Below are 14,218 nucleotides of genomic sequence, written 5' to 3'. Positions count from 1 at the left end.
CAAGTGTCTGTGGGTTCGGGCTGTTGTTGTGAAGGTGGAAGGAGGGAGGAGGGGGGGTGTGGCCGCATATTCCCAAGATGTTTTGCTGGAGTTCTTCTGCAGACTGCGATCCGAAGTGAAGTCTACCAATCAGCACCTTTTCTGCTCTGCATGTATTATCAGTCAGGGTGGGTTAACCTATTGTGCTGTTAAGGTTTTGGGCTGCTGTGGTGAAAACAAGGGTGCAGAGGCTGTTTTGAGTCCAGTGGAAAGCAGTTGTGCTGATACAGTGTGAAGCATGCTGGGAATTTAAATGTGGTAACTGGGCTTTTGCAGTTGTAAACTCAGATGTTTTCAACAATGTCACAAATTCCTGAACCCTGCGCTCAATGATGATACCAAATCTTGCCATCATTTCATGAACTCATGTTACTCAAAGCCTTGTGTTCTCATTAGGTTTTCCATGTTTTTGTTTATGCTTCTTCACAGGTTTTGGTAGCTCTCGTCGTGTAGTACAGCCCAGTCAGTAAGCAGCTGGAACCAGTTCAGTCCCTGCAATGGCTTGTGTTGTAAAATGGACGTTGTAAAGAAGAAATAATGAAAACAAGGACACACAAAGAATCGGTATGCATAAGGCCTATGTCTGCTTTCCATGATGATGTCAGCGATTGTGTACCTGCCTAACTCTTGATTACTGCTTCCACATTATAATTAGTTCAATATGTGATCAAATTTCAAAATGGCCAGTGTAACTGAGATATAAATTATTTATTTGGTTGCGAAAGGCCGTCTAAAAAACAGATTCCACATGTAAATTAGATTTTTTTCTTTTACCTCCCTCCCTTCTTCCCTGTATCCTCCTGTTCCTCCTCTCTATTTCCTCCTCTTTTATTCACTACATCTTGTCGTCCTTGTTAAATTCCACCTTGGATTGAACGAGGTTGACTTCCCTTCAGCCTGATTTAACTCTGTGTTTGCTACAATCACTTCTTTATTTCTCCGTGCATACTGCGATGTTCCTGTATAATTGTCCAGTTTTAACACTTTCCCCACATGCCACATTTCCTTCTTTCGCTGCACTTTGCTTCGCAGATGCCCATGCGCAGTGGGCGACGGCGGGGGGCAAGTGAGGAAAGAAGGGGCAGACGCCCGCACCCCAGCCCCTCTCGCCCTGAACGCAACGACAGACAGACGGTTAGACCCCGCCTATCTTATTATCTCCTTTCTCCTGTCACTGTTTGGGCCATATATTAACGTGTACGTGTACATAATGAACAATAAAGGCCTTCCTGTGTTTCTTGAATTTTTGTATGTGAATGTGTTGTCAGTGAATGAGTCATCCCTGTGATTGCCATAGATGTACCCCTAGCAGTGTCAGAATTGTTAGAGTCTGTGTTTTACACCGTAGCACTTTGAAATCTTTGATGTTTCATGTTTGACACTCTTGTGTGTGTGTGTGTGTGTGTGTGTGTGTGTGTGTGTGTAGGTGTGTGTGTGTGTGCGTGTGTGTGTGTGTGCGTGTGTGTGTATGTGTGAGAGAGCGTGAGTGCATGCAAGCGAAGCTTTGTTCTAAAAACAGACCTAGGCCTATTAGGGATTCAAAAGCGTCACTACAGAATTAAAAGTCTTGTGTTGTTTTAGCAAAGAGGTGCTGGTGAGGAATTGGCTGGAAATCGCTTCAGTCGCAGATCACAAGGGCATGATTCATCAGAGAGTGAGGGGGAGGAACTTGTGTCTCCTCCAAAGAGGCAGAAAGTTCAGGTTTGTGTTACATTTCATCAACTTGTTATATAAAGACCTAATACAAAGCTTTGATTTAAATGAATCACCTAAAAGGGGACGCCTCAAATAGATATATATTATTATTTTCTGCCATCATGTAGATAGCAGATATTACAGTTTAACTTTTTACCTCACCCTCAAATCATCTTTTCTTGTTAGGATTCAGCCCCTACTCCAATTCCTCCAACATCAACACACTCGACTGACAGCTCAGCTCCTTCCACTGTCCCACCTCCAACCTCAGTTGCCAGCCAATCCCGTGAGAGTGACAATGAAGATGGCCAATCTCAGGGCAGCAGGAGTTCAGTTGTAGGGAGCCTGGCCAATAGCAGTAGCAGTCTGAGCAGCGGGAGAGATATAGACCAGGACAATCGTTCCTCATCCCCAAGTCTTTCCGCTTCCCCTTTGGGCAGCCTGGACTCTGACTCTGATGGCCCCGATTCACCAAAGCAAGGAGACCGGGAGAAAGGTAAAGAGGGGGGCGCAGGGAAGGTGACAGGAGAGGATAGGAGAGTGCTGCGGGAGGGGAGGGGTGAGGAGCCCTGTGGAGATGGAGAAAAGCGAGATGTGGATGCAAGAATTGAGGACTGTCCATCTCTTAAGCCCCCCTCCACTCCCTGCTCTTCCTCTGGACTGACTCCCTCTCTCCGTGGAGCAGGAGATTCATCAAATGACAGCAATAGTGGGAGAAAGTCATATTTCTCCCTGGACTCTAAGCTGATGTGTAAAGTTGAGTACAGTGGACCGACCAGCGTTGATGCTGCGCTAAGCAGCAGAATGACTTGCAAAGCCAGCACACAGTGCGTGACCAAGACAACTATCTCCGGAGGAGATTATTCCCATAACAGCCCCAACATTCCCCATTCCCTGCCCCCTCCACTTCCTCCTCCACCTGCCCTGAAGCCTTTGGAGCTTGGGGCACAAAACATGCCTACTGAGGTTAAGGCAGAAAGAGACAAAATGGAAAAAGGAGACAAACTTCTGGACAAGTCTCAGTCCACTCCACCTTCTCTGTTGCCACAGACTGGTCCCCAGCCTCAGTCCCAGTCTCAGCCTCAGACCCAACCCTCCTCCCACCCTCACCACTACAGCTCCACCGGCTGGCAGGGTGGCACGGCAACTGGTTGCCAGGCTAGCTGGGGCTACACCCGTTACCCTGGCAACCACCACCCACACCAACCACAGCACCAGCCCCCAGTTCAGCAGCAGCAACTTCCCTCCGTTTACAACCCTCCATCCTCTCGCCACTCCTCTTCCCACCCCTCTTACCTCCCCCACCCTCACCCCCACCCTCACAGGGAGTACCTTCCCAGGTATGCTGGAGGGGGAGGAGACAGAGAGAGGGGGGGTGCAGGAGAGAGGGAGAGGGGAGTGAGGGGGGAGTGTGGGGGGAGGGAGATCAACCGGGAGTTCTCCGCTCCGATTGGCAACAGTAGTAACAATAGCAGCGGGGCAAATAGTAACAGTCCTTGTGGTGGGATGGGTGGGCCCAATAGCATCCAAGGCAGAGACTTTGGAGCGCTGTCAGTCAGTCAGAACAGGGAATTCCAAGGTTCTGGGAGAGATGGACCTAACTTGGGGCCAGAAAGAAGAGACTTTGCTCCGGCTTTCAGAGACAGGGAGCGTGAAAGGGAGCGTGAAGGAGGAAGGGAGTTTAATCTGCCAAACCAAAACCAGAGTAGAGACTTTGGCCCCAGTGGAGCCAGTGGGGGGCATCCCAGAGACAAAGATGGGAGCAGATGGGGTGAGTTTGGGGGCCAGACGAGAGACGTTGTGGGGAGCAGTAACCCTAACAACAACTCCATCCCACAGGGAAACCCCCCAAGTTCAACCAGCGGGCTACCTGTCACCCCCATGCTGAACCGTGACCCACCTGCATCTCCCCAAAACAATCCCAGTCACACTACTCATCCTTCCCTGCCGCCACACCCCCACCCACATCCCCCAAACTCATCGAACCGGGACTTACCTCCTCCCATCGACCAGGCACAAACGCCCTCCTCTGGGGCGGATCACTTTCACAGGGAGTATCCACCCACCGGAGGAAAAGACTTCCCTGCTGGTGCACCTCCTTCCACTGGTACAAATCGGGAGTACCTAAACTCCCCTGGAGTAACTCCTAACCTGGGACGAGAGTATTCAGGGCCCGGGGGAACGCAGCACCCCCACCCACCTCATCCCCACTACCAATCTGGGCCTAGAGACAGAGAGAGAGACTCAAATCTGCGAGACACTTCTCTATACCAAAACCGTGGAGGCCCAAGTCAACCCCCTGCACTCTCTCCTTCCTCCTCTTCTAGCCATCACGGACACCCTTTGAATGCTCCTTATCCCCCTCCACCCCCTCAGCCCCCTCTACCCCCACCTCAAGCCTCCCACACCCAACCACCCCCCTCAGGAATGGCACCCAATGTACGTCCTCCACACTACCAGTCTTCTGCCCAGACTCCTCCGACACCCCTTTCTCCTTTACCCAGCCCATCTACCAATCAGATGGGAGCTTTCTCATCTTTTCCCCCTGGCTCCTCCTCTGCAGCCAGCATGCCGCTTCCAGCGACAGGTGTGTCATCTAGCTGTTCGCCTGGATGCCGCCCTTCCTCTTATCATAGCACTTTGAACAACCACCCTCCTTTCAGTGGATCTTACCACTCTAACGGAAACAACAGCAGTACTATGGCCAGCAGCAGCAGCAACAGTAGCGCACCCAACAGCAGCAATACCAATCCACAGTCACTCTCGCCTCAGAATGTCTCAAAGGGACCTCCACCCCTTAGTAACTCGGCCAGCAGCAACAACAATGGCATCTCCACACCTGCCTCCAGTTCTTCGCTCCCTGGTGGAGACGGACATTCGGATTCAGGCCCGCCTCCTACACCGGTCATTAAGGAAGAACCAATAGAAGACAGGGAAGAAAGTGAAAGCCCACAACCTGTGATGAGAAGCCCCTCGCCTGAACCAAAACCTGTAGACATTCCTATCCACGCCAGCCAGTCAGCACGGTAAAGTCAGCCTAATTGAGATTGTAAATGTGTACACTCCCTGTAATTAACAGCAGCGATAATTGTTACGATGGTGCTGCTGACTCCTGATGATTGTAATAATGATGTACTACATCGGTGTCTCTCGTGACTCTAGGTTTCACAAGGTCCTCGACCGCGGCAGTGGGAACTCCTGCGCCCGCAGCGATGTCCTCTTTGTCCCCCTGGATGGCTCCAAACTGTGGAAGAAGAGGAATGAGATGATTGAAAGGGCCCGCAGGGAGGTGGAGCAGAGAGCCCGAGACCTGCGAGAGAAAGAAAGGGAACGAGAGAGGGAGCGCGAGCGTGAGAGGGAGCTCGATCGGCATCTACAGGTGTGCACATTTCAGGGTGATAATCACGTCAGATGTAATGGATTTGATGTCGTTTAAATTGGTCAGTTTAATGGGAGGGGAGCAAAGCAGACCAAAGCACATGTGATTTACTGTCTTCTCCTATTTCCTCTTCAGCAGCAAAAGGATGCCAGCGCTGCTGGAGGAGGTCGCCAGGGCTCCTCACTCTTCTTTCCTTCCTCAACCTCGATCATCCTCGACCCTTCGTCTTCTTCCGCTTGTTCCTCGGGCAACCCCCATCCTCCTCCTCATCCACAACATCATCACTCACATCCTCATGCTCACCTTCCTCCGACACACCATCTCCACCCTACTCTCTCCCACTCTATCCCCCACTCCCTCCTCTTACCATCCATGGGTGGGTCACCAGCAGTGGTTGGCGGCCCTCAGGGGGCCCTGGGAATAGGTTTAGGAGGACCATATTTAGGCCCTGACACCCCAGCGCTGAGAACTCTGAGTGAATATGCTCGCCCCCACGCTATGTCTCCACTTGGGATGGCAAGTCGTGCCCCGGCACACCACCCACAAGTTCATCATGGTCATCCCCACGTCCACCCCTCATTCTTTCTTCCTCAGTTTCAGAATCATGCTTTAGCTCACCCACACCACTTGCCCACTGATGCAGCTACTGCAGCAGCCATCTTGGGATTTTTGTATGGTGGCAGCCTGGAAGGTGGTCCAGGTGTTGGTGGTCACCCGGGAATGGCAGGGGGCCCAGTACCTGGAGGGATTGGGGGTGCAGGATTGGGAGGTGTCGGCTTTCCTCATGCAATGGCTGCACACCGAGATCGGATAAAGCCAGGATTTGAGTTTAAGAGTGATGAGCGGGTTTACCCACCAGGGTCTATACCTGATCCTGCAGTTCTTGCTCATTCACATTCACATGCTCACGCCAGTGCCCATGCGCATGCACACTCTCTGCTCCTTGGAGGCAGTGCAGTGGGCAGTAATGAGGTATCAATCTATGGCACTCCGCCTCCACCAGCTCCACTTGGCCCACCTCACCTCCAGAACCCAACTCTGGCCCCTGTAACTCGACCTCCCAACCCTCCTGCTCCACAGTCCCTGTCGAATCCACCCCCTTCATCTCTGCTCCCACCCACACTCCCCTCTCACCCTTCATCTGCTCCCCCGGCTCCCCCAGCTGCCTCTGCCGCTCCTCCCCCGGCTCCTCCTCAACCTGCCCCACCGACCTCCAACGCTACCTCACTTCACCACCCTGTCCCCCATTCTTCCTTTCTCGGCTCCCTGTCCTCTCATCAGCCACCAGCCCCTGCCCCGGCCGCTGCCCCTGAGACCTACCCCACTCCCACTCGCTCTCCTGCCTCTTACGAGCGAGAACGGAGTGGAGAAAGAGAGCGGGAGAGGGAGAGGGACAGAGCAGCTCTGCCGGCCTTTGGGGACAGAGAGCGAGAAAGAGAGAGGGAGAGAGAAAGGGGAGGAAGTGTTGGAGGCGGAGGAGGAGGAAGCGGAGGAGGGGGAGGGGGAAGTGGAGCCAGTACAGGTGGAGGAGGTGGAGGAGAGAATCTGGGGCGTCTTCAGATGCTAAATGTGACGCCTCATCATCACCAGCATTCACACATCCACTCACATCTTCACCTGCACCAGCAAGACACAGGTACCCACTGCTACTAACTATGCAATTGTCTATACCAACTCATCAATCTTCAGATTTCACAGACGTGTAGCTCAGAAAATTCCTGGAGTCAAAAGTTTATCTTACAGAACTTGTTACAGGAAAGGATAAAGCTGGTGATGTTCTGTAAAGCACAGACACCAATAAAGAAGAAAGCCAGAGGTTTTCCGGTGGTAGTTTTTTGGGTTTTTTTCCCTTGCAGTAAATGTGTCTAGCCCAGAACAAATGCGCGTTTTTAAGAAAAACTAAAAATTATATTTGTGACCTATTTTAAAAGATTTCCCTCTTTATTGTACGAGTACATCTAAAATGGGCACGGCGCTGAAAAGTGTTGACCGAACACACTGATGGTTCTGCTCATTGGATAAACAAAAGCCTTATCCTTTAACTCCAGTATAATTACTTTTTGTATTAGTTTAGCTCAGCGCTGAACACAGCTTTTCTGTGATTGCATAGTTTTCTCTGAAACATCTGACCATTGTTATTCAAAGACATTTGTTTTATCAAGAGAAGTAAAGAGATGATTGTGCACTCAGATCTCTGTTTGGGAACAACAAGGAGCAGCTCACCCATCTTTAAATCCAAATTGTACATATTGACATTTGGAATGCACACTGACAAGTTTATATCTGGCTGTGATCATGAAGTTTCAGGACTTTTCTCATAAAAAGAAATCAAAATATATAACCAAGTTTGGCTATTCTCCTCTTTAAGGTCGTCTCTGTGTGAACTGCCTCTAGCACTGCTTCTATAGTTGGAAAGTTCCTAGGAAGTCTTGATTTGACCGTTTGCACTGTGTGCTCTGTGAACTCGAACCTTTGCAAGGAGCAAACATCTACTTTTGTGTCAAACCGACCCGACTTTCATGTCGAGGATCGCCCCTAGTGATTAAAAGCCGAGTTTGTGGCTAAAACGTGAAGACCTAGCAGCTGTTTTCAGTGGGAAAACCTGCTATGTCGAAGCTCAAAGGTGCGCAACCAGGAGCATGCTGATCATTTGAATTAATTACTGTGGGTGAATTCTGTTGTAACATCCTGAGGCATCTGAGGGAAAACATTTGGCTGAAACAGCCTCGATTATGCGTAACATCGTATGCAGGTACACAGCTTAATGAAAACATATTGTTTTCTTGGCAACACCACCACCAGCCCACCACCAGATCTAGCCAGATTTGGCTCCTTGTGAACTTGCCCAATTCTATAAAAAGAGATCCAGAGCTTATCACAGACACATGGGGTAGTGCTTTTGAATATAGATGACCTTAAAGGGGGGATTTAAATCAATATTAATGAGTCTTTATGGGCGGTGCCAGAATGTCATACGACAGATTATATTATTACTAAAGTACGAACTCTAAAGAAAATCAAACTTTATTTGTACTTGTCAATGTTTGTAAGGCTCTTAAGTTCACGTTTTTACCCCTTTATTGAATAAATGAGCCTAATGTCACAGTATCAGTAGTGACAGCTGCTCTGACTTAATCTAAAGCTTTTAAGTGTTAACAAACAGCGCTATAATGCAGCAACAATAATCTCCTGTATTTCCTATTACATCACTGGCATCCAGCGGCGGGCGGGGTTCACCCCCTGATGGACCCGTTGGCATCGGGGTCTCCATTGGCACGCCTCCCTTACCCAGGAGCCACACTAGGCACCCCTATCCTGGCACACCCCCTCACTGACAGCGAGGTGCTCCGCCAACAGCTGTTCGGTGAGGAGAAGGCTCCTCGTCCATGTACTAGTTCAGTTTTCTTCTCTAAAAACACCGTGTTGAAAGCTAAAGAAGAAACATTTTGACACTGGCGGCGATGAATGATCCCTGTTTTTCTTTCTCCCTTTCCCACTTGCTTGCTGCTGCGGCTGCTCTTTCCTCTCTGTTTTGGTGACAGGTGCTCCTTTCCGTGACTTGCCCCAGCCTTCCTCCCTCACCGGCCCTATGTCTGCAGCCCATCAGCTCCAGGCCATGCAGCAGGCCCAGAGCGCAGAGCTGCAGATCCAGAGACTGGCCCTGGAACAGCAGTGGATCCATCATCATCACCACCACTCCCTCACCCAGGATGAGTATTACAGGTACAGAGGCTGTGCATCCACTGCAGCTGCCAGTGTTTGACTCTAACTATTCAATTTTTTCAGATGATTTGTAACACAATAACCACTTAACAGTATAAACTTTAGGCTCTATCCTAATTACGACAAATATTAATACAAACCATCCTTAAATGCACTTCACAGGAAAATGTTGAGGTCACAGTGATTCAGCTGTAGAATCAGGTACGACAGCAATGCTACAGGCCTGGCTGCCCTTCTCTGTTTTCATTTCCTCATGAAGGTCAGGCTGCTTGGTTTGGGGTCAGCATACACTCTATTTTACCAACATTGTGGGTTTTGAGTTCTTGGCTGCTAGCTTTTTGTAGCCTGGTCTCTTTGATAGATGCTGGTGAAGTGATGTTGTGTTAGCTGGAGTTTATAGTTGTTCCTGGCCCGGGTGCATTTTGCACTTTACCGTCATGTTCATGTTCTTTAAGTAAAATTAAAGTAGCTCATTATCTCCAGTCCTCATAGACCACATACTGTTTTCTCCTTCCACACGAACTGTGTAGCACAACTGAGCAGGAAAAGCAAATGTTGATTAACTTTTTTTTAAATCGGAAAAAATGATGCAGAAAATTGAAAAACAGATGGAACATAATTGTTCGATGAGTATCGGGTTGATTAGGGAAAGTGTGATTACTGACTTTAATACAATAATGTGCTACTTTTCTTCACTGCGGGTAAATATAATTTAATTACAGTGCTGTGTGACACCCAGCACTGCCTTGGGTGGTGGTATCCTTTTTTGGCTTGACCAACAGTCAGACCCTGAACACAGCTGGGTGGCTGTCATATAAGACAAATGGAAACCGAGTCTTTGAACATATAGGAAGCCAGAAGCTTTTTATTCATCCAAATATGCGCTGATAAATATGTTCTGATATAATGACCACTACTGTTACTGAGGCACTGTTTTACAGACTAATCCATCTGAACGCATTGCTGAGCCTTTAAGCTTTATCTTCTGTATATTTAAAATTAACAGAAAAAAATACTACAGAGTACTATCTTTTAAGAAATGATTAAAATTCCTTTACATTTTTTTTTTTGGATTTAGAAAGGACCTTTGGGTGGTAACAAAATGCTGCAAAGTCTGTGTTACCTTATTTTAATTTTACAGGTTTTCTTGGTATTTCTGATTTACTGAACACAAACCGGGTTAAAAACTGTTACAATGCTGATAATTTTCCGTGGAGCCACCAGCCCTTATTAGTCTGTTCAAGCTTTGAAGACTCCTATGGGTGGAAAACAATTAGAATTAACTCCATATGTCAGTTTGCAATAAAAATAAAGCTGTTTCTTTTATCCTTCATTTTTTAAGAGACTGTCTTGCATTTTATCACCTTAAACAAATAAATTCTGAATGCAGGAAGCAATCTTCCTGAATATACTAGCATTTCTCTCTTTATATTTATATTTAGTTTTTTATCTGTTGTTCCCTGGTCGCATTCATTAATACACAGTCCTGGTAAAAAGAAACTGCATCCTCAATTTAAAGGATACATCAGGACGTAATAAAATTCACCAGAAGCTTTCTTATGGCTTCCATAGCAAAAGCGGTTAAGTAGCAGCTTGGAACTGCTAATCAAATTCACTTGATTAATTGACGATCAATAAGTGTGGCTGTCAATAAAAGCAGAAGTTTTAGCAGATTGCTGGTTTGAAGCATTCAGGTTTGTGTTAACACAAAGCCAAGAAGGAAAGAATGAGCAGTGATCTTAGTCTGTTAGTCTGGGAAGGGTTATAAGGCCAATTTGAAGTGCAACAAATTCACCCCAGAGTCAGAGAAACGTAAAAAAACCCAAGCGCTACATCTCAGACTCTATAGGCCAAAGTGAGCAAGTTAAATGTTAAAGTTCACGACAGCACAATTAGAAAAAGAACAAGTATGGCTTGTTTGGAAGAGTTGGCTGCAAAGCTGCACCTGGATAAACCGCAAGATTTCTGGAACAATATATGGCCTAATATGCCATGTTGTTTTCCTACTCAAATTTAGTAATGTCTTGATATGTAAAGTCTTAGAAGTTAAAGAGGGTGTACTTTCTTTTGATCATCACTGTAGTTGGTTGTGTGTTGGGGCATAGGAAGACCAAAATCAGTAAAAATGTCCCTAAATCTGACGTTTGGCCTCACACGTTGTTTGGATGTGTTCAGTAGCAGAAATCTGCATGCTACATTTTGATCTGCCTCTAAACAAGACTTGATCAGGCTGACTCTACAAACATCACTGATGTTATTTTTGTAGATGAAGACCGAAGGGAAGTTTTAATCACGGGGACGAGTCTTTGAAGCGTTTTCCGACACACTTGTGCCGAGATGAAATCAAACCTCCGTCCAATACCTTAGGTTAATGCACTCATTCGATTCCTCCTCTCACTTTTTAGTCACCTGAAGAAAGAGAGCGACAAGACCCTGTGAGGGAGGGGCACCAACAAACAGCAGCATGGAGAAAAACCAAGGGAGAGTGTGCGCAAGAAGAGAACACATACAGCGAAACAAAAAAAGCACTGAAGACTCCGAACAGAGGTCGGACTCGTGGACAGGGAAATCGCAGAAGGAAACGAGAAGATTTTGAAGGATTAACAAAAGAGGGAGGAGGGCGTGAAAACCTTGCACAGAGTCCCCGCGAACGGCACCAGACTCCAGCGCTTTCCTGCATAATGTTGTTTTGTATTGTGCTCTGTACAGTATATTAGATGGGGGCAGCAATAGTGAAGTACAGTATATGTAAAATACTTGATGCCAGAAGGAATGTGTACATGAGTCCCTTTTATGTCATTGCATGTAGCTATAGGCGCTTATTCTGAACTGGTGGAACTTTTGGTTCTATTTTTAGTAATTACCCCCTCCTTTGTATCTGAGGGGCGTTCAATATGCATGAGACCAGCATTTTAGTGTTCTGTTATGTTTACGATCAATAGCATTGTTATAATGATTAATGTTGTCCGTTTGTTGATAATGATATAATTATATATACAGCACATATTATTTGTATTATTTTTTTACATTTTCATGGTATGGCAGTCAGTTTTTATTTTTTACGTTCAATTTAACTTGTGAAACAAGATGCAAAGGAAGGCAAAAAAATCTGGAAATAAATTATAATCTTTTTTTTTTGCTAGTTTCTCGAGTGCTCGTGTGTGTGTGCACTGTGCCCCCCCTCAAACCCCACCTCTGCTCCAGCTCTTACATTCAGAGTATTTCCCCTGTCTTTGTTTTATACAAGTCACTCATGCACAAAGCATATCAAATTCTTGATATGCCCCCCCCCCCTCTCTCTCTTTCTTGCTCCCCTTCTTTCTCTTCATCGCTCACTCCCTCCCTCTCTTGGTGAGTGTGGCTAATAGGAGACACATGGGATGAGTGTGAGACATGGGAGTTGAGTCGCTCCAGTGAACACCAGCCACCCTGTAGAGTGAGCATTCCTTACTGCACTGTAAAAATGAAGAGTAGGGAGAAAAAAAAAGATATAAAGACAGAAATGAAAAGAAAGGAGGAGCTGTGAGAGTGTGATTTACGGACACTGCTGAAGGCTGGGGGCTGTGTGTGTTCTCACCGCGTCCTGCCAGAGGAATCTCCTTCAAAACGGATACGGATCAGTGAATACGTCCTTTTTACGTCAGGCAGACTCTCTGCTGGCGCACGGAGCTGCTCAAACAAACTTCACGTTATCGCAACCTTTAATATTTTTACTGATGTGCTCTGTCTAACGTGGATCCTCAGAGGCCTCAAATCTGCCTCCCTTTTGTGCAATAAAAGCTCCTCGTACTGTTGTGGCACTGACTGATGGCCTTATGATGAAATATATATATTGTACAGGCCATTCTGTTGAGTTGGTATGTAGGTTGTGGGCCATTTAAAGTCACCTTGAATAAGTGTGTCAGTGTAATGTAAAGTGATTTCTAGCAGGACAAACCTGATTTCCCCCCCGGTGACATCGCATCTGGGGGTTATTATTAGCACTTCATCAGTCCTTTCCCAAGATGGATGAGGACGTAGGGAAAGGTATAGATGAAAGACATATGAGGTTGTTTGAGGGATTCTATGTGGCTGGCATTTGCCTCTTTTTATAAGTGGACAGAAAACAAAGAAATATTATTTTACTGCTTGTTACTGCAAATATCTAATCAGCTGATCATGTGGCAGCAGCTCAGAGGATTTGGGCTTCTAAACATGGTCAAGACAACCTGCTGAAGTTCAAACTGAGCATCAGAATGAGGAAGAAAGGTGATTTCAATGACTTTGTGCGTGGTGTGGCTGCTGGTGCATGAGAATTTCAGAAAATGCAAATCTATTGAGATTTTCTAACACAATGAGAAAATTGTAGCCGCTCTTTGGCATCAACAGGGCATTTTCACCCAGAGGTCAGAGGAGGGCAGCCAGACCGCTGGCAAGAAGTCAGGTGAGTAAAGTTTTCTTAGTGTATTTAGATACCTGCTAATAAGTAATTAGTAGGTATCTGCATCTGATACAGTTTGATAAACAACTGACAGCTTAGCACTCAAACGTTTTGTCCACATACTGGCCCCCAAGAAGCAACATGGCGTCAGCTAAATGGCTAAGGTTGATGTTTCAAACCAATGGGTAATGTCCTTAGACAGTATAAAACATAGATGTAGTCACCGTGACTACATCTATGTAGTGACTTTGAATCCAGAAGTGACAGATGAAAGGGAGACGTGCTAAGTTATTCACCTAACCCTATTTAGCTTGGTTAGCAAGCTATGTTCATAAAGTGAATGGGTGCTAGGAAACAGTTAGCTAAAATGCTAGAATTTCACTCACCAAAACTGACCCGCAAACCTCTCAGGTGATCTGCATCACACAACAAGACATAATGTCAGTAAGATAATCCAGTAAAGATTCAACAGTTCACACATTATGAAAAAGTCCAGTGTATTGACTCAAACTCATGCGTGAGGTCTAACAGGCTCAGATGGGAACACCTGTCAATCAAAACGGTCACGCCCCTGGATCCAGGTGAATGAGTTATGAAAAAATTTCCCCACTCATAGATTTTTTTTAAGAAAAGGGAAAATGGAAGTTTATTCTCACCACTAAAAATAAAACATTCTTGGAGCTTCCTGACTGAAAAATCTAAACTAAAATGTAAAGTTATCTCAAAACTTGGCTTAATAACTCAAGATTTCTAGTTATTTTTTTACATTTTTAGTTCTTTTCTCAGATGTTTGAGTTAGTAAGTAGAAATTTAGAGATACCCAACTAGAAAATTTGACTTATAGATGGCAATTTATGTATTGATTAATTTTTGCCTTTAAGTGGTGGAAGCTTCCATAGAGAAACTACCCATGAACACAAAACCTTTTTTGTACCAGGCTGTAAAGATGCTTTTTAATACTA

The 14,218-nt window shown here is 46.3% G+C and overlaps 1 protein-coding gene across 1 annotated transcript; it reads left to right on the top strand.

The window, feature by feature from the left end:
* The first annotated feature begins 576 nt into the window (after positions 1 to 576).
* Positions 577 to 11,275, top strand: atn1 (atrophin 1). The gene is made up of 9 exons (XM_085365476.1): positions 577 to 603; positions 1,072 to 1,173; positions 1,621 to 1,740; positions 1,921 to 4,760; positions 4,897 to 5,113; positions 5,249 to 6,749; positions 8,334 to 8,501; positions 8,656 to 8,836; positions 11,242 to 11,275. Exons 1-9 carry the CDS (start codon positions 577 to 579, stop codon positions 11,273 to 11,275), a joined length of 5,190 nt encoding a protein of 1,729 aa, XP_085221602.1.
* Positions 11,276 to 14,218: the final 2,943 nt, after the last annotated feature.

The sequence above is a fragment of the Diplotaxodon limnothrissa genome, linkage group LG11 (assembly GCF_057381915.1).
Source record: "Diplotaxodon limnothrissa isolate DT_005_m linkage group LG11, D_limnothrissa_male_GT1.1, whole genome shotgun sequence".
Lineage (NCBI taxonomy): Eukaryota > Metazoa > Chordata > Actinopteri > Cichliformes > Cichlidae > Diplotaxodon > Diplotaxodon limnothrissa.
Note: the sequence above shows the minus strand (reverse complement) of the source record. Positions and strands in the feature narration are given on the sequence as shown.

Coding starts and splice junctions, on each gene's coding strand:
- atn1 (XM_085365476.1), top strand. CDS start 577: ATGAAAACAAGGACACACAAAGAATCG. Junction 1,741..1,920: donor CAAAGAGGCAGAAAGTTCAG/GTTTGTGTTACA, acceptor TTTTCTTGTTAG/GATTCAGCCCCTACTCCAAT. Junction 6,750..8,333: donor CCTGCACCAGCAAGACACAG/GTACCCACTGCT, acceptor ACTGGCATCCAG/CGGCGGGCGGGGTTCACCCC.